The sequence below is a fragment of the Molothrus aeneus genome, unplaced genomic scaffold (genome assembly GCF_037042795.1).
Source record: "Molothrus aeneus isolate 106 unplaced genomic scaffold, BPBGC_Maene_1.0 scaffold_35, whole genome shotgun sequence".
Lineage (NCBI taxonomy): Eukaryota > Metazoa > Chordata > Aves > Passeriformes > Icteridae > Molothrus > Molothrus aeneus.
The window spans coordinates 1,888,659-1,914,998 of NW_027099016.1; the positions used below are offsets into that span (position 1 = coordinate 1,888,659).

Below are 26,340 nucleotides of genomic sequence, written 5' to 3' on the forward strand. Positions count from 1 at the left end.
CTGGCAGCGTAGAGGAAAACCAATTTGGGCTGATGATGAGTGGAAAGACATCGCTACCAGGGTAGGGAGGCTACCTGTGAAAGTCCACCATGTAGATGCTCATGTTCCCAAGAGTAGAGCTAATGAGGAACACTGAAACAATGAGCAGGTAGACCAGGCTGCAAAAATAGAGGTGTCGAAGATAGACTTAGATTGGCAACATAAGGGGGAGTTGTTCCTAGCTCGATGGGCCCATGATGCCTCAGGCCATCAGGGCAGAGATGCCACCTATAGGTGGGCACGAGACCGAGGGGTGGATCTAACCATGGACAGTATTTCACAGGTTATCCATGACTGTGAGACGTGTGCTGCCCTCAAGCAGGCCAAGCGAGTGAAGCCCCTATGGTATGGTGGGCAGGGGTCCAAGTACAAGTATGGGGAGGCCTGGCAGATTGACTCCATCGCACTGCCCCAGACACGCCAGGGCAAGCGCTACCTGCTGACCATGGTGGAAGCCACCACTGGATGGTTGGAAACCTACCCTGTGTCTCATGCTAATGCCTGGAACACCATCCTGGGCCTTGAAAACCAGGTCCTTTGGAGGCATGGTACCCCTGAGAGGATTGAGTCAGACAACGGGACCCATTTCAAGAATGGCTTTAACACCTGGGCCAGGGAACATAGTATTGAATGGATATACCATATCCTCTATCATGCACCAACTGCTGGGAAAGTTGATGGGTGCAATGGACTACTTAAAACTACCCTTAAGGCACTCAGTGGGGGGACTTTTAGAAATTGGGAAATGAACTTAGCAAAAGCCACCTGGATGGTCAACACCAGAGGGTCCATAAATCGAGCTGGTCCTGCCCAGTCTGAACCCCTGCACACAGTGGAGGGAGATAAAGTTCCTGTGGTACATATGAAAGGCATTTTAGGGAAGACTGTTTGGATTAATCCCACCTCAGGCAAAGACAAACCCATCCGTGGAATTGTTTTTGCTCAAGGACCTGGTTACACTTGATGGGTAATGCAGAAAGATGGAGAAAGCCATTGTGGACCACAGGGAAACCTAGTCTTAAGTGAGAACTCTGTGTAAGGTTTCATTGTGATGCAGATGGAAATAGAATAAGGGGTGGGTAATGTCCTGACTGCCAAGCAAGATGTTTTCTATTTGCCATCTGAATGGCAGTTGTCTTCTGTTTTCCTTATCTTTTCCACAACCAATCCTCCCTCAGGGGAGACATCTGTTGTTAATAGGCTGTTGAATGTCACTGCATGGCAGATAAGATCTACAGCATCCCACTGGGAGATGTGAGCCCAGAGAGAGGAGCCAAGCATTGCTACCCGGATATAATCTTGAGATTCTGGAACACCAGCATGGCTTTCTCCACTGGATCCCCAGAGGAAACAGCTGCCTCTTCCACTGGATATTCAGAGGAAGACTTCACCCTTTCTACAGGACCACTGCTCCAACAAAACCGTATCTGCTACTCCAGGAGGACTGCAGGCACATTTCCACTTGGACTGCTACCAACACCCTGAACAACAGGATGTCAGGTTGTGTTCTGACTCTGGCAGTGTTGGTTGGATTTACTGCATTGTTTATTTTGTCCTTGTATTTTTTTCCCTAATAAAGAACTCTTATCCCTGCTTCCATATATTTGCCTGCGAGCCCCCTTAATTTCAAATTCATAACAATTCAGAGGGAGGAGGTTTACATTTTCCATTTCAGGGGAGGCTCCTGCCTTCCTTAAGCAGATACCTGTCTTTCCAAACCAAGACAGGAATATTTTCCAAGGCTGGTCATAAGGAAAACAGGAACCTTTTAGCAGTTCCTGGGAGCAGACAGTGTTTCTGATAAGTTTGGAAAGAGCAAAACCCAGGTGCCGTTTCCAAGGACAAGACCTAACAAGCATTTCTCAGATCACACTGCAGCCTGGAAAGGAGGAGGGGGCAATGCACCACCACACTGAGATCTCAGGGGTGCCCATGGCCTGGGTGATGCTGCCTGATGTCAGCCACCCACCAAAGCCACTCTGTCCCTGCCTCCCACAGCTGCACAGGGCAGAGAAAATTTAACCAAGAGTTCCTGGGTTGGGATAAGACAGGGAGAGATCCCTCATCCAACACCAAAATGGGCATCACAGGCCCAGCCTGGGCACAGGGAGGGAATTTATTACCAACCAAATCACAGCAGCACAAGGAGAGGGGAAATAAATTTCTCCAACACCTTCCCCCCACCCAACAAGGGTCACCCAGAATGGGCATAACCAGGGTTCTGCCCAACGGGGGTCACTGGGGATCATCCAATGGGGATCCTCCCATTAAGGATTGTTGTATTGCACTAAAGATGGAGCTGGAACAGCGTATAAAGCTCTTCCTGCAATCAGGGCACTCGCAGGGCCTCTCCCGGAGTGGATGTGGCAGCGTGCCCTTAGGTCGGAGCTGTTGCTGAAGCTCTTCTCACACTCCCCACCCTCGTAGGGCTTTTCCCCAGTGGGGATCTGGCGATGACTGAAGAGGGGGGAGCTCGGGGATAGAGGCGAGGCAGGTCGGGCTGGGACAGCGCTGGGCTCTGGGCCCGACCTGGGCGCCCCCCATGCGCCCCTTCCCCGAACAGCCCCGGCGGGGGACGCAGGTGGGGTCCGGGCGGGGGGCGCTGGGTTCCTGTTTTGGGGTCCCACTCTCCCCTTTTCCCCACTTTCCCACCGTCTCCCACCCCTTCCTCACCTCCCCCCACCCCTCAGCCCCTCCCGCTCTCCCTTTGGGGGGTCCCCTCCTCCTCCCCCTCCATTCCGGGCTCCCCCCTTCGCCTCCTTTTCCCCCTTCTCCCCCCCTGTCCCAGCGCCTCCCGCTCCCCGCTCACCCGAGAGCTCCGCGCCCGCAGCCGGGGGGGCTCCCAGCACCACCAGTGCCACCAGTAGGGCCCCAGCTGCCGCCCCTCGCCCCATGGCCGGGGCCGCGCAGGGAGCAGCAGCCCCAAAGCAGCCGCGCTGCGCTGGCAGCACCAGTCCGGAGCAGGGCGGGCTCGGCAGCGCCGCGCGCTCTCATTGGCTGCCGCCACTTTTGGGGCAGCGATCTCAGAGGCTCCGCCACACAACTGATGACTCTTCAACGCCCCGCGTTCTCATTGGCTGCGGCGCGTTTCGGCTGTGTTTTGATTGGCTGAGGCCTTTCCGGGCCGCTGCAGCCCCGGGCTGGGGGTTTTTTGGGGAGGGGGAACCTTGGGGCGCTGGGCCGGTGGGAGCTCAGGTGAGCCCAGCAAGGCGTGCCCAGGGGCGCGGGATCTCAGCGGTGCCCGTGGCGAGCGGTGACGCTGGCCCGATTCCAGGCACCCTCAGAGCCGCTCTGTCCCTGCCCCCGCAGCCGCACAGGGACAGAAAATGGAACCGAGGGATCCTGGCTGGGGAGAAGGACCGGGAGAGATCCCTCAGCAAATCCGGCACGGGCACAACAGACCCGGCCTGGGCACACGGAGGGAATTTATTACCAACCAAATCACAGCAGCACAAGGAGAAGGGAAAGAAATCTCTCCAACACCTTCCCCCCACCCAACGGGGATCACCCAGAACAGGGATCACCAGGGCTCTGCCCAACGGGGGTCACTGGGGATCATCCAGCACGGATCCTCCCATGGGGGATGGAGCTGGAGCAGCGCACGAAGCTCTTCCCACACTCGGGACACTCGCAGGGCCTCTCCCTGGTGTGGAAGTGCTGGTGAGTGATCATCTCTGAATCCCACCTGAAGCTCCTCTGACATTCCAAGCACTCCTAGGGCCATTCCCCAGTGTGGATCTTGTGGTGCTTGCTGAGGCCGGAGGTCCAACTGAAGCCCTTCCCACGTTCCCCACACTCCCAGGGCCTCTCCCCAGTGTGGATGTTCAGGTGTTCCATCAGGGTGGAGCTGTAGCTGAAACCCTTCCCACATTCCAAGCATTTGTGGGGCTTCTCCCTGCCATGAGGCTTCTCCACCAGCTCTGAGCTCTGGCTGGATCTCCGGCCTCCTTCCTGGCTCAGGGGGGCTCTTTCCTCCTCACACCTCCCTGGGCTGGGTTTGCAACCCCTCCTCATGAGGGATCTCTGGGGCTTTTCCTCCTCCTCCATCTGGCCACAGCTTGGGAATCCCAGACCCTGGTTTGGGGGAAACCAAGGTGGGAACACCTTGGAGTAGAGGCTCCTCCTGGCCAGGTCCATCTCTAGAAGTCAGCAGGAGTCTTGTGTCCATGAAAACCTCCACAATGTCAAGGTTCAGCCCAAAAAGCTCTCCCACGATTTCCCTATCACTCATCTCTCCACTTCTGGTGTTCCAGAGGTTTCCTGATTTCTTTTCCTTGGGATCATGGGGGTCCAATGGTTCCAGGGGTTCTCCATTCTCCGGCGTCCTGCTCAGGGATGATTCAGGGGCTTTTGGGGGTCCATGGGGGCCCTTCTCCCCTGATATTCTACTTTGAGATCCCAGGGATCCCAGGGGTCCCTCCTCTCCAGGCTCCCCCCCCTTTCCAGTCTGCCGGGGTCCTCCAGCTCTGAGATCTCCCCCCTCTGCTCTCCCCACTCTGGGGGTCCCATGGGTTCCCCTCCTCTGCTCTCCCAGGGGTCCCCAGGACCAATGTCCTCCCCTGCCCATACTGGGCAATGGCCACGTGGGCCCCCAAAGATCCCCCCAAGGGGCTCAGCTTTGGGCTCCTGCAAGATCCAAACCTACACACCCAGAGAAAACAAAACCTCCCAGAGACACCAGATGATATTTGGGGTCAATTCCACAATCTACAAGTTCCAAATACCCCCCCAATAAAAAACCCTCTCAGGGACTCCTGGATAGATTTGGGACGAGTTCCCCTCCCCACTGAGCTGCAAGACGAGGTGGGGGCGATGGTCCCGTGGCTGCGGCCACAGGGGGCACTGGAACCTCCTGTTCCTGCTGTTCCTGCTCCTGCTCCTCCTCTTCCTGCTCCTCCTTTTCCTCTCTCCCTCCTCCTCCTCCTCCTTCCTAATCCCACCTCGTCCCCAGTTCCTGCCTTCTGTGTATTTAGAGTGGAGAACCTTGCTTGTTTTTAGAACTAGAACAAAGATCCCAGATGGAACAAGGCTTGCTGCTTTTAGTCAGAACTATCAGTGACTAAAGGTCACGTTTCCTTTGCTTTGGTCCTGTCCTTGTTCTCCTCAGTGTTCAGGCTGGGCTATGGGGTGTCCTTGTTTGCTGCATTTTCCGAGTTCCTCTTGCATCCTTTGGGCCATGGGCTGTGCCCTGGGAGGGTTCTTTGTGCTCCTTTGTGACACAGGAGAACCTTCCAGGCGGTTTCTGTGTGAGCTGCTGCTGGGATGTCACAGGAACAGCGCCACGTCGCCGTGGTGTTCCCGTTGCTGTGGGACACGGAGGCCTCAGTGCCCAGAGTGGCTCTGGGCTCGCTGCCGGAGGATCCTCCTGCCCGAGGCATTCTCAGCAGCCAGCCCAGCCCTGTCCTTCTGTGCTTGCAGGGCTACAGGCTGCAGGCGTGTGCAGCGCAGCCAAAATGATCCAGCACGTGGCTGCTGCAGTTTGCACTCTGTACTCTGTGGCTTATTCGGGGTATTTTTTAACCCACTTGGCACGTAAGTCGAGGTTTTCCCTCGGTGCAGCATCTGTGGCTTTGGGCTTGCTGTGTGCTTTCTGTTCTTCCTCTGGAGCTGAGTTGACTTTGGAACCAAATGGCCATGAAGACACCATTGCTTTGGGAGAGCTCCTGCCCATAGCTGCAGCTGAAAAAGGGGGTGTCTGCAGCCAGCGGGGCGTGCACAGCATCTGCAATGAGCCCTGGGGGGTTCTGTTCCCTCAAGCAGGGAGTCTGTGCCAGCAGAGCCTGGAACTGCCTCCCTTTGCTGCTCCAGCCAAGAACTGACCCAGCCCAGTGTTTTGTGCTTGTTCTCTTGCTTGCTGTGGGAAGGGACTGTGGCTCCTGGAGAGATGCAGTGAAAGCAAAATGCTCTCTCGGGGTTGCCTTGCTCCGTGGCATTTCCCAGCACTGGCAGTTTTTCTCCTAACAGCATCTGGTTCATGTTCCCTCTCCCATTGCAGGGCACCTCCTGTCTGGATTCCGAGCAGCTCCTCCTTCGGTGAGTGGGAAAGGAACCTTTGGTGTTTGGAATTGTGCAGCAAGTTGTGAGCTCTGCATGTGGCAGTCAAGGGCCAGCCTGGGAGGCTGAAGGAAAGTTCCTGTCAGTGTCTTTGCGGCAGCAGCAGCAGCAGCAAAGGAATTCCCATCAGTTTTCTCGTTTTCTGCTGAAGAGCTTTTGAAGAGCTGCAGGTCTGGTTTTGCAGGCAGAGGATTGCTTGCTGGCTTTAGCCATGGTGGAATATGGAATTCCCAACAATAAGTGGCAATGTCGACTTTAGCCCATTGTTAGTTGGAACAGCTCCAAACCCCATTTCTGCTTAGTGCAGCTGGATGTGCAGCTGAGGATAAATAAGGTGATAACTGAGATAGAACTTCCCGTCCCTCACGCTGCCGTCTGTCCACAGGGCACAGAAGCAGCACCAGCACCTCCTGGGGCTCCCTCTGCTTCCGAAGAGGAGGCCCAAGAGGAGGAAGACAGCAGTGAGCTTCCCGCTGCTCTGGGGGACGATGGTGAACTTCCCTCAGTGCCGGGAGATGACAGTGAACTTCCCGCTGCCCTGGGAGACGAGGGCGAACATCCCGCGGGGTGGGAATGCAACGGCGAGGCTCCCGCGGGGTGGGACAAGGACAGGGGACATCTCCCGGCCTGGGACGAGGACGGTGGATGTCCCCTGGTGTGGGATCAGAGTGGCCAAGCTCCCACGGAGTGGGATGAGGACAATGGACGTCTCCCAGTGTGGGATGAGGATGGAGGATATCCTGTGGCTTGGGAAGAGGAGAGTGAACATCCCCCAGCATGGGAAGTAGACAGCGAACATCCCCTGTCTTGGAAATATGATGACAAACCTCCAGCGTGTTGGGAAGAGGATGGAGAAGCTGCAGCATTTTGGGAAGAGGATGGAGAAGCTGCAGCATTTTGGGAAGAGGATGGAGAAGCTCCCTCTGCTTGGGAAGAGGACAATGAACCTCCCTCCGCTGTGGGATCCTGGGCTGAACATTCTGACAGCAGCACAGCCGGGCAGCCAGAGGGGAGAGGGGAGTGGTGCCTGATGCAGCTGAGTACGTCTGCTCTGTTCCTGGGTGCCTGAGCAGGTGCTGTGTGTGTGTCTGGGCATCAGCTGCACCCAGTGTTGCTCTGCAGCTGAATGTCACCGAGCCATTGATTGTCCTTCCCCAGCTGACACCAAGGGGCTCACGGCCCCAGGGAGTGGGGCTGGTTGTGGCTCTGCTGCAAGGCGGGGTCTCACTCTGGGAGGGAGCGTCTTCCACGTGGTTTCTTTCAGGGAACACCGTGAGCGAGGAGGAGCCTGCCGAGAAATACCTGGAAGTGGAGCAGATTGGCCAAGGGTAAGTGCACGGCAGCTGCTGCTGCACAAGCAGGGCCGGGTGTTGTGCTGGTGCAGGATCAAGTGAGAAGTCAGGAGAGCTCCAAACACCTTCAGACACTGGGCTACCATCCTGCTGTCTCTCAGTCCTGATCAGAATTGATAACTGTGGTCAGAAGGCGCCGTCAAAGGCCCCTGAGGCTGGCAGTGTCCTGCCTGCAGCAAGGAGCAGGACCTGGAAGATCTTCTGTCCCTGGAACTGGATTGACTAAAAGAGCAACTCACCATGTGGTGACTGTCAGAAAACAGTTCTCAAGAAGATTTCTTTCAAATATTTTCCTTCAAAAAATATCCACTAGTCAGGATTATCAACCTAATGGTTTAGAAACAGAAACCAGAGATGAACTAATAAGTGCTCTATTCTAGCACAGGAGCAGACCCCATCCATTCAGTAACAGACACAGAGCTGATGCACTCTGGGGGGAAAATGCATCACCTGCCTGATGGCAGGGCCCTTATGGAACCTGCAGATCTTAGGCAGGAAATGGAAAAGGATGAAATGCATTCTTTTCCAGTTCTTTAGACACCCATTTCTCACCTCAGGTTCTGAACTAAAGCAATTCAGCGTGGACATTGGGATTTGCTCCAGCCCAATTCCTTCATGTTGGGTCTCAGTTTTCTCCTGCACACCTTGCATGGCAGAGGGCTGGTGGCTGCTGTGCTGTTGTTGGAAGGGTCGATGCACCCAGGTGTTTGTGAACGCTGCAGGCAGCAGAGATCTCCTGTCTGGGCTGGCTTTCCCTGCCAGGGCCTAAAGCGCTGCTTCTTTCTTCTCTGCTGTTTTGTCTCCAGGGCTTTTGGAACCGTTTATAAAGGACTCGACAGGGCCACTGGAGGAGAGGTCAGTGCCAACACACCCAGCACGCCTGGCAGCTCTCCAGGGCTTTCCCCTCTGCTGGGAGCTGTGGCTGCAGCTTTGGGGGCCAGCAGAGCTTTCCTGCCCAGGCTGCTCCTCTGAAGGCAGAGCAGTGTCAGCCTGCAGAGCACAGCTGGGACAGACTTGGTCCTTCTGAAGCGCCAAAGGAATGCAAGGAGGGCAGCGGTGTCTGTCAGAGCAGGACACGCTGGCTTGGCCTTCATATCTAAAAGTGTGAGTGCATCAGCTGCTGGAGACTGAGGCCCAATTTATCTTCATCCCAGCCTCAGATAGGAACATTATCTAGCTATTAGCTAAACTATAACACTATTATGTCCATCCTGCCTTTCATTTTCAAAGGCTACCTCAAGGCCTAATTAGGGAGAGATCCTGCTTGGGCTCAGTTTGGGGTTTTAGTCCTACTTCAGCTGTTCACAGAGAGTGAGGGAGAGAAATGAGAAGATGGATGTCCAGAGCAAAGCTCTCTCCTAATCCTGCAGTTGTGTTTGGTCTGGTGTCAGTGACAGCCTGTGACAGGGATCACCTGAGCAATGGGTGTGCGTGTCTGCTTTGTTCTGCAATCCCAAACAGAGCAGCTGGATCTGAAATCATGACCAAATCCCATAGAATTGCTAAGGGGTTCCTGGCTGTTTTGCTCTGTTTTCACAGAACCAGAATTACCTCCTGCTTGCAAAATGGGTTTGAATAATAATAATAATAAGAGTGTTGAGGCCATTTGAGAAGACTGTAGGTGCAGAGAATGTTGTTAGAGCTTTGAGGCTGACAGCTGAGGGACCATTTCTGCAGAGCTTGCAGGGCCAAATGTCTCTGGCCATGTGTCCTGTAAGCAGCCCCCAGCTGGCAGAGCAATGGGCTGTGGGAATGGCCCTTGCTGAGCTCTGGTGTCCCATCCCAAGGCAGTTTGGCACAGCCTGGCTCCATTGCTCCAAAAAGACTCGCTCCGTGTTTGCTGTGGCCTCCTGCCACAGACTCCTCCAGTTAAAGGCTGCAATGTCCCTTCAGGTGGCCATCAAGAAAATGAGTCTCAGAGGGCAGAACAGGGAACGAGCTGTGAATGAGATCCTGCTCCTGAAGGACAAGAAGAACCCCAACATTGTCAACTCTTTGGACAGGTGAGTGCTTCAGGTCTGATCCCGTGCCGGGGCCCTGCATTTCCTGGCATCTGGAGTCTGTAGCCTGTTTTGAAAATGCCTGACCCAGCCACATCTTCCCTGTGGGAGATTAGGGACCGGCAGCAAGATCTCGCGTTGTTACGAGCAGACAGAACCCGTCCCCTTTACTGTTACTTAGCCCTGCGTGTTGTTGATCGTTAACCCCCGTTATAAATGACCCTGTCTAACCGTTAATAAACACCATTTCACCGTCCACCACACTGGTGTGTGCGTGTGCTTGGTCCATGTGGCAAAGGTGCTGCCACCGAGCCGTCCTGAACCCGGGATGCCACGCCCCAAGCGTAGCCTGGTTTGAAAATGCCTGACCCAGCCACATCTTCCCAAACCAACAGCCTGGCAGTTCACTCCCTCCATGTACTTTTGTTGCTTTGCTTTGGTTTTTCCTTCAAGTTGACCCCGTTTGCTGTGTCTCTCAGCAAGTGCTGATAAACCACAGCAGAAATTATTTCCCTTGGCTTCTTCTTCCCAGCCCTTTTCCATTGCTACAGATGCCAGGAAGATCGGGTTCTTGTTTCCAGAAATGCCTCATTTGCCCATTTTTCACTGGCCTTGCCTGTTTCTGAAGGGAATTTCTGAAAGGTTTTCTGACTGCTTTTGTCCCAAGTGCTGCACAGCCTCCTCCCCTGGATAACCCTGGCAGTTGTGTTGCCTTGTTCTGGAGGGAATGGTGGAACTGATGAGTTCAGAAGCTGAACCAGCTGGGGCCAAGGGTTGTGATTCCACATTGATCTGGGCTGTTGCTAAACTGCATTTTTCACCTGCTTGCCATCTAAGGCCTCTCCTTTCTCACAGGTGTCTCCTTCCCCTTTAGACTGTGCAGATTCCAAGGGCTGGGCAGCCTGGCAGGAATGTCTCTCCATCTGATTCTGTCCTCACTGACAAGTGACCTGGAAACAAAACTCCACTCCAGGCTTTTCCATGGGGGAATTGAGCTCTGCACTTTCATCTCCATGCCATTGCTTTCCTCTTCCAGCTTCCTTGTGGATGGAGATCTCTGGCTGGTGATGGAATACATGGATGGAGGAACTTTGCGGGACGTTGTCAGACAGACGCGCATGGCTGAAGGAGAGATGGCAGCTGTCAGTCGGGAGGTGAGGGATCCTGCTTGTCACTCCCATGGCTGGGACACGATGGTCCTTCCAAACAGGGCGTGAGAACAGGAGTGGCTCCATGCTCAGGGCTTTGTTTCTGAGTTGTTTTCATGAGCTGGAGAAGAAAGAGCCTCTGCAGTGAACTGCCTGCCAGCATCACTGCACTTCTACTCTGTTCTTGTTCTCTCTCCTGCTGTTGTGGTACTCTCTGTCTGCTTTGGATTTGATTTGCTGTTCTCAGCTTTGCCTTGAACCGTTTGCCTGGAGCTTGTGTGCACTGCACTCCTGGCCTGTCACAGCAAAGCTGCTGCTGGCAGAATTCTGAGCTGTCCTTTCTGGTGTGATATATTCCAGCCATTGGTTTTTGCCCTCATGTTTCTTGTTCTCTCTCAGTGTCTGCAGGGCCTGGATTTCCTCCATTCCAACCGGGTGATCCACAGGGATCTGAAGAGCTCCAACATCCTCCTGGGCATGGACGGCTCTGTCAGGCTGGGTGGGTGTTCCTGGCCAGGCACGGCGCTCCCGGGCTGCGGGGCTGGGGCTGCTTCCCAGGGAGGGCCAGAGCCCCACAAGGGCTGCTGGGGGCACTGCCCGGCCCCTGCTGCCAGCTGAGAGCGGCTGCCCCAGCAGAGAGCTCAGGAGAGGAGCAGGGGGCCAGCAGTGCCTTTGCTCTGGCCATGGCCCTTCCAGAGGGGCAGCAGTGGGAATCTAAAGCTCCAAGGGAATCAGTAAAAGCCACTGCAGGAAAGCTGAGGGTTTCTTGAAGGGCCCTGTTCCATCTTTCCTTGGCTACAGCCCTGAGGGCTTTTCCAGCTGACTTCACTACTGCACTCTCAGACTGAGCGTGGGGAATCTTTGTGCTTGGTTTCCTCATTGCAGCTGCCTTTGACAGGGTTTGTTTCTGTCCTCAGCTGATTTTGGCCTCTGCGCTCAGCTCAGCCCTGAGCAGGACCAGCGCAGCTCCATGGTGGGCACTGCTCACTGGATGGCCCCAGAAGTTGTGACCAGATCTCCTTATGGCCCCAAGGTGGACATCTGGTCCTTCGGCATTGTGACCATCGAGATGGTGGAAGGAGAACCTCCTTACTTCAGGGAAACGGCGGCCATGGTAAGAGGCAAATTCTCCAGGGGCTGCAGAGGCTGCGAGCACAGGGGGACCCTGCACTGGGAGCAGCAGCTGGAGGTTTCTGCACATGGGAAGGGAATTCCCAGAGGACTTGTGCCTCCACACAGACAAATGTTCTGCAGTCTCCAGCAACAATTTGCTTTGGGCTTTTCGTTGTTACAGCTCTTCTGGCTGTGAGGATGACCTGGAAATATGAAGCAAATGCATCAGCTCTAATGTTATCTTGCAAGAAAACCCCACACCATCCCCAAATCCCAGCCCCAAACCCAACAAGATTTCTGCAGGAGTTTCTAAAAGACATTTTGCAAGATGATCTCCCCTGATTCTTCTCACTGGGAAACTTGTTGAAAACATGAAGATGATTGTTGAACATCCCCATAGTCTAACATATTTCTTTCCTAGTCCAAGCTACTTTTTCTGTGTCACCAAGCCTGAGCTTTCAGCATCACAAACCTCCTGTTTCTTGCCTGGCAGTTTCTGGGATGGGGCATCAGGAATGCATTTACTTGAGTGTCAGTGGCACTGCAGAGATGCACTTGATGGAAGAATCCTCTGAAATAACACAAGCAGACCACACTGAATCTGGAAAATGGCCTGTAAAGCTGGTGTCCATATTTGGAAAAGCAAAATGGGCTATTTCTGATGGAGGTTCCTACTAACAAAGCCAGCCAATGAAACTGGCTCTCAAGGCGAGATCATTTGGATGTTGCAGTGGCTGTGGCAGCCGCAGGGTTTGGGTTTTTTGCTTGGCATAGCAAAATGAGCTCTGAGCAGCATCTCTGGCAGGGAGGAAAGTGCCCCTGGAGCTGGGGCTGAGGCCCCGGGGTGGATGTGAGCCCGTGTGGGTGTGAAGGAAGCTGGCAGAGCGCTGAGTTTGCTTTCCCTGCAGGCTCGCGCTCTGATCCGGCAGAACGGGACCCCGCAGCTGCAGGAGCCCCGGCGCCTGTCGGCTCTGCTGCGGGACTTCCTCGAGTGCAGCCTGGAGCCGGACGAGGAGCGGCGCTGGGCTGCCCAGGAGCTGCTGCAGGTGAGAGCCAAGGGCTGCAGGGGAAGCAGCAGCGCCAGGGAGGGGTTTTCTTGTGGGGCCCCCTCCGATAGTCTCCAGTCTCGCTGCGTTCCACGCGCAGAGCGAGCAGAATCCTCGCCTGCTGTGGCCTGGCAGGCTCCTTTCGAGCTCATCTGGACCTGGTGCCCCACAGCGAGCAGGGACATCTTCAAGCAGCTCAGGGGGCTCAGAGCCCTGCCTGACCTGAGCTTGGATGTTTCCAGGCAGGAGGCACCTCCCACATCTCTGGGCACCTCCTGTCAGTGTTTCCCCACTCTCCTGGTTAAAAAATTCTTCCTTAGATCTAATCTGAGCCTGCTTCCCTCGATTTTCAAACCATTCCCTTTGTCCTGTTGCAACAGAGCCTGTGAGGAACTTGACTCTGGAAAGTAACAGTTAATTTCTTTCCTTTTTATCCTTTGGACAGCACCCATTTTTATCATCAGCCAAGCCTCTCTCCAGCCTGACCCCTCTGATCACTGCAGCAAAGCAACTGAGGGAGCAGCAGAGCAGATGAAGTACTTGAGGACAGCTTCTTCTTACAGTAGTTAGGACAACTAGTTAGTCATGGTAGTAAGCACTGGTAGTTAATTATGGTAGTTAGCACTGGCAGTTAGTTAGGGTAGTTAGCATTGCTAGTTAGTTATGGTAGTTAGAGCAGCCTGTTTGTTATGGCAGTTTTATGAATAAAAACTCTCTTAAACCTCAACTCCCCTGACGTGTCCCTTCCCTCTCCCGCTGTGACTCAGCTGCCCGGAGCAATGTGAGGGGAGAGCGGGCCCAGCCTGGCCCAGAGCTGAGCCCCAGCAGAGCCCTGGCAGAGCCCAGAGCAGCCTCGGCACCTGCAGAGTCAGCCTGGAAGGAGGCGCTTGGAGCCTTCTCGGCTGCACCCGGCTCTTGGTTACAAACTGTGTGTGCTGGAAAATGCCACCGGCTCTGCAGGAGGGCAGAAGGGGCCTGGGGAAGGCCCAGGTGCTCCATGCAAGGGAAAAACCTGCCCTGGGTTTGTTATAAATAACTAGGTAGTGCTGGCTTTTGCTATTAGGTATTGACTTCTGCAAAATATTCTTAATCACAACGAGTTTGATATAGTACAGTTTGTAATCACTTTTCACTGCTTTTGCTATAGTATAATTTGTCAACTTTTTGTGGCCAATGCCCTGGCCCCTGTGTAGCTCATATCCTCAGAACATCATTTATGGATGATATTTGAGTTTGTGGACAGTGTGAAAAACATACATTATAGTTTTGGCTTTTGCAAAATATTGAAGTGCATGCCAGATGTTGTGCATTATAATGTTAACTTTTGCAGAAGTAGCCGTAATTGTGAAATAAGAACTAATGCTTTTATTTTTGTAACTAACTGACAATACTGAGAATGAGTCAGAGATATTTGTGAAATAGCTAATGTTGGTTTAAAGTACTTGTGGAAGTAGCTAAAACCGTCTGCATGGTCAGATAACATCTATGGAAGGGATGTGATGAGGCCCCTGCCACTGACCCTTCCACTGTCAATAGCTGTCACCTGCTGAAACCACAGACCAGGGGCCCTTGTGAGGCAGTGACACACAACCCTCAAAACAGCAATCCACGATTCCTGCATGTGCTCTAAAAAGGCGAGTTGGGGGTCAAACCAACCTAAAGAATTCCTGGAACATGTAAATGTGTTCAAAGAAATGTTTGAATATGTATAATCATTATGAATATGTATTTGAACAATACAATGGAAAAAGTAGACAAGAAGAGTTGCTGTGGTTAACCGGTGTGCCTCTGGCCATTGCCAACACCCAGCAGTGTTACTGATTTGTCCCTTATTATTCCTTATTAAACTTTTAAAAATTCTAAAGAGTGAGGCTCATTTCTCACAAAACCCAAGGTGCTCACCCCTTGTTGCTCTCCTAAGCTAGATTTGTCAATCCTAAATTTTGTCTGGGCGGTGGAGGAGGAGGCTGCAAGGAAAAGAAAGATGTACTGGTGTGGAGGCCCAGGACTCTACCATCAGAGTCTCAATTCCACAGCTATGGAGGACTGGTCCCCAAAGAGAAGAATAGATTTCAAGGTTATGGTGAGAAGCTTGCTTCTCCCAGAGATCTTTGCAGGCACATGCGGATTTATGGAAAGTTATGTTACCCCATTGGCCCGTTGGCCTAATTACCCAAATTCACCCCCTATTACCCATCTCTGGTTAGTCCCTAGAATGTTCTCCCTCTCTGTCCCTCCATTGGCCCCAGTTTACTGCATTCCTCTACCCCTGTTTCCCTATTAGCTGACCCGACCCTTAACCCCTCCTTTGCCCCATTTTCCCCCATATCCATTGGGCCCTGACCCTCAGCTCCACCCTCACTACCCCATATAAAAACCCCCTGTGCCCTCAGCTTGCACCCTGTCTTTGTGCCTGGACCCTGTTCAGCTCTGTCCCCTGTTCCTGTACCAATAAACCCAGTTTGCTGAGATCATACCCAGACCCATCCTGCCGACTTTGTCAGCTTTATAAAGCAGCCGTGAGCTCCGGGCTCCTGAGTGCCGGACGCTCCAAGGGCCTCAGCAGCACCAGGACGCTCCAGAGTGGGACAGCCAGGCAGGGCAGGAGGAATCACTGCCCCTTTCCCCTCCCTGCTGCTCCATCTCCCAGCCCAGCATCGCTGCAGGACAGCCTCACTGCCAACGCCATCCTGCCAGGGATGGACTGGGGGGATCTCCTTCCCCTTCCCTCTGGCATGGAGGCAAATCCCATCTTCTCCTTCTCCGCCCTCCTTCTTCTCCTCATTCTGTCCTTCATCCATCCACGTTCCTTTCCCATCTCCTTCCTCCCTTGTTCCTTCTTCCTTCCTCTCCTCCTGCCTTTTCCCTTCTCCCTGTCTCTTCCTCTCCCAGGCACTGAGCTGTGGACAGAGACCAGGGAGAACAAATCCCTGCCACAGAACCTCGTGGAAGAGGCCATTTGGAACGGCTCCACAGGGCAGGAATCCAACGGAGGGGAAAAGCCCCAGAGACCGCACATGAGGAGGGGCTACCAACCCAGCCTGGGGAGCTGCGAGGAGGTAAAAGCCTCCCTGTGCTGGGAAGGGTGTGGGGAATGTGAGAAGAGCTTCAGGCAGAGCTCAGCCTATTCCTGGCGCCTCCAAAAACGGCGGTGCCAGATGCAGAGATCCCCCTGCAGATCCATGGGGATGCAGAGATCCCCCTGCAGATCCATGGGGATGCAGAGATCCCCCTGCAGCCCCCGGAGCAGCCGCGCTGGAGCACGGGGATGCCTGAGAGGAGGCTGTGCCCCGGTGGCCAGAGGGGCCCCGCTGGAGCAGCCTGTCCTGGCAGGACTGACCCCGGGGCACAGTGACCCACGCTGCAGCACTTGGAGGGGGGCTGTGCCCCGTGGGATGGACTCAGCTTGGAGAACTTCCTGGAGAAGTCTCCGGTGGGAGAGAGCCCAGGGTGCAGCAGGGGAACGACTCCTGTCCCTGAGCAGAGGGAGAAGCCCCGGGGCATGAAGTGAGCACGGCCCCATTCCCTGTCTCCGGCACTGCCGGGGTAGGAGGTGCAGCTGGAAGGAGGGAGGCGTGGGGGAAGGCTGGATTTAAGGCTCTTCACTTACTCCTCATTATCCTGCTCTGAATTTTTGGAGTTCTCTGTCAGAAATCTCTCCCCTCCCCCACTCATCCACAGGGCTTTGGGGCGGTTTTCCCTATTTGAGGGAAATCAAAGCGATGCACTGATGCTCCTAATCAGGGGTATGAGAAGTGAGGCTCCTGGCTTCCCGCTGAGCCGGAGCCACCGGAGCCGCAGTGCCGGGAAAGCCGTGGCGGGAGGTGCGGAGAAGTTTGTTTGTGTTTTCAGCTCAATCCCCCTCGGGCTCGGGCTCGGGCCCGGGCCCGTTCCAAGGCTGTTCCTCATCTCCGGCTCTGCCCTCACGCAGCCCGGGGGGCCCTGAGAGCGCGGGGCGAGGCTGTGCCGTGTGCAGAGCCCGCCCCCGGCTGCGATTGGGCGACGGTGCCGTCAGTCGTGGTTCTGGCGCGCTGATTGGTGGGAGCGGGGCGGGGTAGGGCCCCGGTGGCGGCCTGAGGGCGGCCGTGGCTCGGCAGCGGCGCCGCTGGCGGAGCGTCTGTGCGGGTCCGGGAGCGGCGGCAGCGGCCGGAGCGCGGTGAGGCGGCGGCGGCGGCGGCGGCGGAGCTGGGAGGCGGCCGCAGCGCAGGTGGGAGGCGGCCGCAGCGCAGGTGGGCGGCGCGCTGGGTTGTGCGGGGGCTCGGGGCTCGCTGCGGGCCTCGGGGGCGGCAGGGGGCTCAGGCGGGTTCGTTGTGCTGTGTCCGGCGCGTGTTGCCGCTGGCGTGAGGGCGCTGCGGGAGCGGCTGCCCGCGGTCTCCTTGCGGCCGCTGCCTCGGCAGGAGCCGCTGCCGGAGCAGCGCTGGCTCGGCCCGGTTCCTGTGGCTGGGACAGAGGCGGCTGCCCCGTGCCCGGGGCTGTGCGGGGAAATTGACGTGGCCGGAGGTTTCTGTGCCCCGAGGAGACAGAGGAGTCCTGTACAAGTGACTTTATTGCTGAGCAGAGGGAGAGGCCGTGGCGCATTTGCCGTGCGATCTCTGCCATTGTAGTTCGCAGCCTCCTTTTTATCTTCATTTTCCTGGCCGATTCTCTCTCTCCCTTTGCCCCCTGGCTGAGGTACTTGGACGGTTCAGACCTCCCGATCCGCCAACTGCATGTCCTCGTTAATGTGCACCCCCACTTTTGTAGAACAGCCGATATTCCTGGCTCTGTTAAGTCTTTGTTCTTTTTCTCAAAGTTAATGAATTTAGAGGAATTTTGAGCAGCAGTCCGTGTCAGTTTGTTCTATTGTCTGAAACTGATGGTTTTTCCCATTACTTCCTTCTCTACAAGTCCCTGGCCCTATCTCCACGCAGATTGACTCATTGACTCTGGTTTTTTCTTACTGAGTCTTGTTTGGTTTTGGAATTATTCTGAGTGCCCTCATTCCCTGTCCTTCTCTAGGCATTCCTGGATCAGGAGGCCTGGCTGCCACCTGCATCCCCTCGCTCACCTGCTGAATGTGCTGCATCCACAACATTCTCCATTTGCTGTTTCCTTTTGCAGCTGTACCAATTTCTGTTGCAGAGTCAGATATGCTCACCATGGGCTCTGCCTTTAGCTGTGCAAATTCCATCTGTGCAAGCGGGCAGAGGGAATCAGCCCAATTCCTGCCCCGGGTAGGAAGACCCAGGTACATTGTCCAGGCTTTGCCCCAGCAGGGTTAATTTGCATTTCTAAAGCTCCTCTCCGGGCTACCTGGAATGAAGCTTCTCTTCCAGAGCAGCCATGCAGCCCACCCCACCCCCCCCAGAATCTGCTTTTTAGTTGTTGTTGTTTTTGGTGGGTTTTTTTGTTTTTTATTTACTTGTTTGGTTGGGTTTTTTTTGTTTTGTTATGGTTTTAGGTGGGGGGAGGGTTTTTTGTTTGTTTTTTAAACAATATTTAAACAAACTATTAACTGTTTCTGAGTTAAATGGTCACCTTTAAAGCAGTTCTAGGTGAACGTTGAAAAACCCATAGCAAAACTTGATTCTCACACTTCTGTCCCAAACCTACCTAACCATATAAAGTAGGATTATTTTGAAAAACGATTCTCATGTTGTATTCTTGTCACTGAAACTGCGGGGGAAACAAAAACCCTCCAACAATATCTTTAGTGTTAGAGAGTCAAGGCATTACTTGGTTTTGGCAAAGATATGCAGCACACATCATTCCATCCACACATAGCCCGAGTGTGCAGAGAAGATCATTCCATGACACGTGAGATTTATTAGTTTTTTCCTAAACTTTCTACAGTCTGAACCAATCTAAATCCACTGATTTAATGTTCATTGCTTCCAAGTGGTGTAGTTTTTAGTATTTGGTTTCCTATTAGATCCAGATTCCTTCCGCTCTGGAGTTAATTAGCTCCACACTCCTGGATGTCCTTCTCAGCCTTTTCCAGACCAGGTGTCTCCAGCTGTGCCGGGGGCAGTGTCTGGGGTAGCTGTTGGTTGCTGTTTGCTGCTGGGCGTTGATGTTTTGTTGCTGGTCGTTATCTCTGTGGGTGTCTGTTGGGCTATTCCCAGTCTGTGGAGATGTTGAACTCATCTCTGTTGAGTGGTGTAACATCCTTTAAATAAAACCTTTAAAATTCCTTTCCCCAAGGCAGAGACAAACGAGCCTGAGAGAAATAAGATTTAAAAGAGCCAAAATGGGTACATTTTGCAGCAATGCAATCCCAGGCAGCCCAGAGTGTGGGTGTGAGTGAGCCCCAGAGTGGAATTGTGCCGTGGTGCTCCCCAGCAGCTGTGGCAGTGCAGGCCCAGCCAGCGCTGAAGCTGCAGCAGTGGCAGCAAGGCTTGGCCGCAGTGGCTGGAGGTGCCAGAGGAGGGTGGCCAGGATTTCCGAGGGTTTGAGCAGAGGATCTGTGGGCAGGCCCAGGGGCTTGGCCGCTGTGGAGCCCTGGCTGCTGCTGCGTTGCCTTCAGGGCAGGCTCAGGGGCGGCTCCCATGGTCCTGCTGCAGGCGGGAAGTGCAAATCTCCGGGGCTTCAGAGCCCCTGAGGCCAGGCTGAGGGGTCCCCCCGTGTTCAGCTGTGCTGGCGGCTGTTTCTGGCCTCAGGGACACTTGGCATGGGCCCCTTGGCCACCAGTGGTGCTGCTTTGCACTCCTTAGGCAGGAGCCGATGTCCTGGCTGGGTGTTGGCAACAGCAAAGTCCCAGGGCAGGCTCTGTGCCAGCCCAGCTTCCTGGGGGAGAGATTTCACAAGAGACAGGATTCTGGCCACGGACTGCTTGAAACATACGTCCCTTATCTCCACCCTGCACAAGGTGGAGAATTACCAGGGTAAGGAATTCCAGACATCAATTCCAAGGGAGATAATTGAATATCTCCCTGGGTTTGGTTCTTCTTCTTGCCATAGCCAATGGCAAAAGCTGTACCCACGGCATCTTGGTTTTTATCACCAGCTTCCAAAAGTGTTTCTTTATTTCTCCTGACCTGAGCTCAGGGGGTGCCAGGGGTTATGGAGGTCCCATTGTATTCCTAAAGCTGCCATAACCCCCTGAAGGATCTTTCGAGTAAAATTAGTTCTTCTTTCTGAGTCTATTGCTTCCACAATCCCTTCTCTATGAATTAATTATTTCAGAAATACCCTAATAAGTGATGCAGTGATTGCATCAGTCAGATTGAAGCAGTCAGAATTGCTTTTGCCCCCTGTTAGGTGCCATGGTGTCATCAGAAGATATTGAAGCCTTCCTGCTCAGGGCATTTCAGTGCCAGGCTCTTACAAGCACCCAGAGCTCGGTGGGTTGAGCTGAGCATGGGGCAGTGACCTGCGCTTTGTCTGATTCCCCTTCCTTAATAACAGCCTGTCTTGTAGCTCTTTTCCCTTCTGCTGCCCTCTCAGAGCCATCCACAAACACATTTTCTCCCTCCGTCCAGGGATTGTCTCATCAATCTCTCCCAGCCTGGGTCTGGAGCTCTGTCCCTTGAGTGCAGTCCTGGGTTTCTTGCCAGCCCCTCTCCAGGCTGTTCAAACAGGAGCTGGGTTAAACCCTTGCCCTGTCCTCAGTTCTGAATCCTCCTGTGCCACTGAACAAGTTTCATACTGTAATAACCGAGCCCTGCTCATCCATTTAGAGGCTCTTTTGGTTGTCAGAGCTTTAACTTGATGCCAGACTTGAACTCTAGGAGATCCTCCTGTTGTCATCAGTTTTCAGGCCTCAGTTCCCATGTGAGCTGTGTCTGCACAATTCTGCAGACATTGAGGCCACTCTGGCCACTGGGTTAAACATTTTAACACAATTCTTCAGCATGGCCCTGTTTAACATCCACCTATAATTAAAATTCTTTCTCCCTGTCTAGGAGGGCCAGGGCAGGAGCCTCAGTTAATCTGCTTTTTAACACTTGAAAATTCTGTGATTCCTCCTTGTGTCCATCCATCCAGTTTCTTGACTGGAGTGTTGTAGGGAGAGATCCCTGGCTCCAAAGCCCTGCCTTTAAGAGAGAGTCAGTAATAAGCTGTAAGCCCTTCCTTCCCTCTCTTGGAATAGGGTATTGATTTTAAATCAATACAAGCAACCTCTTGTCCTTGTTGCTTCAAAGTAATTTGGTGAGGCTCCATATCTAATTTTCCCTCTTTCCCTGGACTGTCCACATTTGTGGGTTCACTTCAGCATAGGCCTTGCCAGACATTTGACACATAAGTACAACATCATAAGCTTCTGTATCAACTTTTACAATATAAAAATCCAGCCACCAAATTCCTTCCCAGTAAATTGCAATCACAGGAGGAAGAAAAAGAAATTAATTTATTTCAAGCCTATCCCCTACATCTCCCCGTAGTGGTTGATGAAATCATACCTGCTCATCTTTCCCACTTATTCCCTTAATAATTAAACCATGCCTTTCCTATTTTGCCCATTAGGTCTAAGATTCAGAGTGGATTGAGAGGCCCCTGTGTCCATCAGGAGAGGCCTCCTCTCAATGCCAACCCACCCTGAATGTTCTCAAGGGCTCCAGTGTGGAGGGTCCCTGGTGTGATGGGAGCTGTGACAGCCCTGCCAATCCATGTCCATCAAGGGGTGGACTTGCTGGTCCTGAGGGTGCTGCTGTCTGTGCTTGCAGTGTCCTTGTGCCCTGCAGCTGGAGCCCTGATTCCTTGCCAGGGGCTGTTTGGGTGGGCTGTCCCCTGCCGAGGAGGGCAATGCCTCTGCCGGGTGCTTGTGGCTGAGCCCGTGCCCTGGGTGCTGGGGCCCCCTTGGGCCCTGGGGTTGATCCCTCAGGGGCTGTAGGAGCTCTGCACTGGCCTTTGCCTTCAGCTTGGCCTTTTTCTGCTCCCTTCTTGCATTCACCTGCTGGGCCTTTGTGCCCAGGTGCTGCAGGGCCTTCTTCTGCCCCTCCTGCAGCCCCCCTCAGTGCCTGTGGGTGCTCATCCTCTGAGAGCTGCTGAGCTTTCTGCAAAATCATTCGTTTCTGTGGTGATCCCAAGAAAAGAAAAGAAAAGAAAATCTCAGTCCTTCCATGTATAATCCACATTTCCCAGGTGTTCCTTGCTCCTCGTCCCTGTGCTCAGGGTGCCCTCCCCAGCCCGTATCCCAGAGCCGCTCCCTGTCCTGCCGCAGTGTCCAAAGGCGCCCCCCGGCGGGCAGGGCCGGCAGCTCCACGGGGCCGGGCAGCGGCCGGGGCGTCCCGCAGCCTCCTGGGGGCCGGGGGCCACTGCCGGCCCTGCCCGGGGCTGGTGGGGTCAGGCAGCGCCCGGCGCTGAGCCCCGGCTGCCCCACAGCCCCGGCCCGGCCCCGCAGCTCCCCCCAGGCCCCCAGCCCGTGCTCCCGGTCCCGCACCTCTGCGCCCGGTGCTGCCGCTGCCCCCCACAGAGAAACCCCCTGAAACCCTGACCTCCTTGTTTTCCTCCCCGGGAAACCGGGGATACAAATGATCAGCTGGCAAATGTTGAGGATAAGACTCTGCTGAAAAACATCCAAATTCTGAGTATTTTTCTCTTCCTCCCCTTTTCTTTTTCTCACCACATAGATTCCTCCTGCTGCTTCCTGCCTTAACCATATTCCTGCACACTCCCCTTCACCCAGTCTCTTCCCAGCACACCAATGCCATCCATCCCCTGTTGTCCAAATCCCTTCTCCACTTCTCTTATTGCCCCCCTGGGTGTCCAAGTCCTTAATTGCCTCTGAGGGAGTGTGCAATCTACCTCAACCTTCTCCCAAGGGACCCTTCAGAGATATTTTGGGATCATCATCCCTTTGGCACAGGACCCCTTCCTGGCTTTCCCTTTTCTGTCTCCATGGGTGCCCTGCCATGCTCGCTCCCCAAAGATCCCAGTGCACTCACTAATGAGATTTTCAGTGCTCTCTCCCTGCTGACTCTTCACAGCCCCCCTGATGTGTCACTCGTCTGTCTCCTGGTCACTCTCAGGTACCCAATCAGTCCTCGGTGCTGCCGCCCCCAAGGGGGCCGATCACCCAAACTGGGTGAGGCACCTTCAGCTGCACTCACTGCCCGCTGCCCCAGACGGTGGAAGGAATTCCGGACGAGTCCCAAGGTGTGTGGAAAAATTGACATCACCAGAGGATTCTGTCCACAAAGCAGACAGAGGAGTCCTGTAAAAGTAATTTCATTCCTAAAGAAAGGGAGAGGCCATGGGACATTTCCTACAGAGTCTTTCCGGTTGGTGGAGGACACAGCCTCCTGTTCATCCTAATTTTCCCAGCTGCATCTCCCTCTTCCTGTCCTCATTGGGTGGTGTACTTGAGAGGAAGAGACTTCCCAATCCACTTACTGCATATCCCCTTGACATGCTCCCTACTTTTGTGTAGCAACCGATATTCATGGCTCTGTGAAGTCTTTGTTTTTCTTCTCGAAGTTCATGAATGTGGCAGGACCTTGGCTGAGCAGCAGCCTGTGTCATCAGTTAACAACATTTTCTTAAACTGATGGCTTCTCCTGTCGCTTCCTTACATACAAGTTCCTGGCTCTATCTCTCAGCAGATTCACAGCATCTGATTGTAAAGACACTTTCCTCTTCTTCCTTTCATGGGGATCCCGCGTTTGTGGGACATCCCCCCTGGAGCAGGGTGTCCCCCCTTGCTGCAGCCCCAGCCCTCAGGCAGCGCTCAGCCAATCAGAGCACGCGGCTCTGATGACTCAGCAGTTGCCAGGCAGACCCGCAGCTCTCAGCGTTCCCCACCTGCGCTCAGCGCCCCCCTCGGCCCCAGCGCCCCCCTCGAGCGGAATTTGGGGAGGTGGGAGTGGGGCAGCGCCAAGGCCGGGCCCCCCCGCGCTGTCCTGGCGGGAGCGGCTGCAGTGGGGACCGAGTGCGGGCGGGAGCGGCCGGGAGCCCAGCGCTGCCCCAGCCCGACCTGCCCCAGCTCCATCCCTGCCTCTGCCGTGGGATGCTGTGGGTTTGGGGGCAAGAGGGAGCCGGCAGCGGGTGCTGGGCCTGGGGCAGGAGGGGAAGGGAAGGAGAAGCAGGGTTGAGGAACAAAATGGTGAAACCCTGGACGTGGGAGGAAAAGGTGGGATTGTGCAGGAGAAGGAGGAATAGCAGGAGGAAGAAGAATGTGAGGAAGAGCAGGAACAGAGGAGGAGGAGGAGGAGCAGAAAGAGGCGGCACCACACGGTTCTACTCCTCCCTGTATCTGCAGCCTCCCCCCCAGCCCCAGGAGCTTTGTCCGTATGCAGCAGGTGACCAGGGGAGGGGGAATCCATGATTTTCACAGAGGCTGAATCTTGGGGTTTCTGAGCTTTACTGGGCAAATGTTGGTGCTTTTGTTTTTTGTGAGGGTTGAATCTCTGTATTTTGAAGGAGGTTTTTGCTGAATATTGACGTTTGGGAAGTTTTTGATCTGCATCTTGATGTTTAGAGGATTTTTGTGCTGAATCATGGTATTTTGGAGGTTCTTTCAGACACAAGATGCCCAATGACTTTCCCAGATGAACTTGGGCATGGAGGTTTTCCCAGTCCAAGCTGCTCTCCTCTTGATTTTTTCTGCAAACCAGGATTTTTAATTCTCAGGGTGTGGCCTGATGGAGGAGGAGGAAAAGCCCCGAATGTACCTCATGAAGAGGGGCTGCAAACCCTGCCCAGGGAGTTCTGGGGAGGAAAGAGCCCCCATGAGCCAGGAATGCATCCTGTGATCCAGCCAGAGCTTGGAGCTGGTGGAGAAGCCTCATAGCAGGGAGAAGCCCCACAGGTGCTTGGAATGTGGGAAATGTTTCAGCTGGAGCTCCAGCCTGAGGCAGCACCAGGTGATCCACACTGGGGAGAGGCCCTTTGAGTGTGGGGAATGTGGGAGGAGTTTCAGCCACAACTCCATCCTGATGCAACACCAGAGGATCCACACTGGGGAAAAGCCCTTTGAGTGTGGGGAATGTGGGAAGAGCTTCAGCCAGAAGGGCCACCTGACGGAACACCAGAAGATCCACACTGGGGAAAAGCCCTTTGAGTGTGGGGAATGTGGGAGGAGCTTCAGAGGAAGCTCGGCCCTGATTCGGCACCAGGTCATCCACACGGGGGAACGGCCCTACACCTGCTTGGAATGTGGGAAGAGCTATGGGTGGAACTCTGACCTGAGAAAACACCAGCGCACCCACTCTGGGGAGAGGCCCTACGAGTGTCCTGAGTGTGGGAAGAGGTTTCACAGGAGCTCCGATCTCCTCAGACATGAGCGGATTCACACAGAGGAGAGGCCCTTCCGCTGCCCCGACTGTGGGAAGGGCTTTAAGGAAAACGCCAAACTCACCATCCACTGGCGCATCCACACTGGAGAGAGGCCCTACGAGTGTCCTGAGTGTGGGAAGAGCTTCTCACAGAGCTCTCACTTGACAGAACACCAACGGAGGCACCACTAAGGGAAGTCCTGTGAGTGCCCCACGTGAGGGAAGAGCTTTGTGCGCTGCTCCAGCTCTGTCCCCCATGAGACGATCTACATTGGATGATCCTCAGTGAGCGTTGTTGGGCAGAGCCCTGGTGATCCATGGTCCTGGTGATCCGTGTTGGGAAGACACCTGGCTTGGAGGCTCCACATCTTCCTGGTTCCCTGTGGGCAGCTAGATAAACCCAGCAGCAGGAGCATCCATTGGGACACAGACCTACAATGGGAATTCCTTGGGGAGGGCAGATTTGTTGACTTTCAACCCCATAAAATCTTTTGCATTCAATCCTATCTTCTGGTGACATCAGGGAGTACTGAATGGTGTTGAAGGTATGTTCAGGGTGGACTATATGATGTTTGTATCCCCAGTCTGTTCTGTTTATGCTGAATAACAAGTTTTGTACCTTTAAGACTTGTCCTGAGAGTGAAGAGGGAGAGAAGAAATGTGGAATTTGTTTTCAGAAACTGCACTCACTCCTCCACATTCCTGCTCCTGCACTGTGTTGTCTGCGGATGGACAGACAGCGGGACAGAGCTCTCCTTTGCTTTTAGTTAGTTTTAGCTAACTGAGGTAAAGTAGTTCCCTACTGTGGGTTGTTTTTCCCTTTTCTTTGGACCTGTTTAAACCTGCTGTGGCCTGAACACCAGAAGAGCACGGGCAGCTCACACCTGTGCCCCACCAGGCCGGGCCAGGGCCGTGGCATTTCCAGCACCAGAGGGACTGATAAGGGACTGAGTGAGCTGAGCTACAGCCCACAGAGGGACTTGGTGAGTTTGTCTCTCTTTTAGAGCAGCAAGAGGTTTTATTGTTTAATATTGTTTAGGTTTTATTGTGTAATAAACAGTTTTTTCCACTTTTCTTCAAAGAGGTATTTTATTTTTCCTGAACCAGTTGGGGGACACATGGACATGGAGGGGGACATAGCCATTCACGGGGATGTGGGTGGACACAGGCATGGATGGAGATGTGGGGAACAATGACAGGGATGGAAACATGGTGGGGAGACAGCCGTGGGTGAGGACATGGTGGGACATGGGCAGTGACATGTGGGGACATGGCCATGGCTGGTGCCATGGGGGGAACTTGCAGGGGATGTGGGGGATGCTGGGTTTGAGGGAGTTGAGGGTTCCTGGGAGGGATTTGGGGCTTGCTGAGGCCTTTGGGGACCCCAGGCCAAG

The 26,340-nt window shown here is 54.3% G+C and overlaps 1 protein-coding gene and 1 pseudogene across 1 annotated transcript; both read left to right on the forward strand.

Annotated features, from left to right (window-relative positions):
* The first annotated feature begins 3,622 nt into the window (after window positions 1-3,622).
* On the forward strand, window positions 3,623-13,287 carry LOC136570594 (serine/threonine-protein kinase PAK 3-like). The gene is made up of 10 exons (XM_066571053.1): window positions 3,623-3,699; window positions 6,479-6,660; window positions 7,358-7,421; window positions 8,252-8,300; window positions 9,339-9,448; window positions 10,482-10,599; window positions 10,993-11,092; window positions 11,511-11,707; window positions 12,615-12,752; window positions 13,198-13,287. Exons 1-10 carry the CDS (start codon window positions 3,623-3,625, stop codon window positions 13,285-13,287), a joined length of 1,125 nt encoding a protein of 374 aa, XP_066427150.1.
* An 11,026-nt stretch (window positions 13,288-24,313) lies between these two features.
* Window positions 24,314-26,027, forward strand: LOC136570595 (zinc finger protein 892-like; annotated as a pseudogene).
* The last annotated feature ends 313 nt before the right edge of the window (window positions 26,028-26,340 follow it).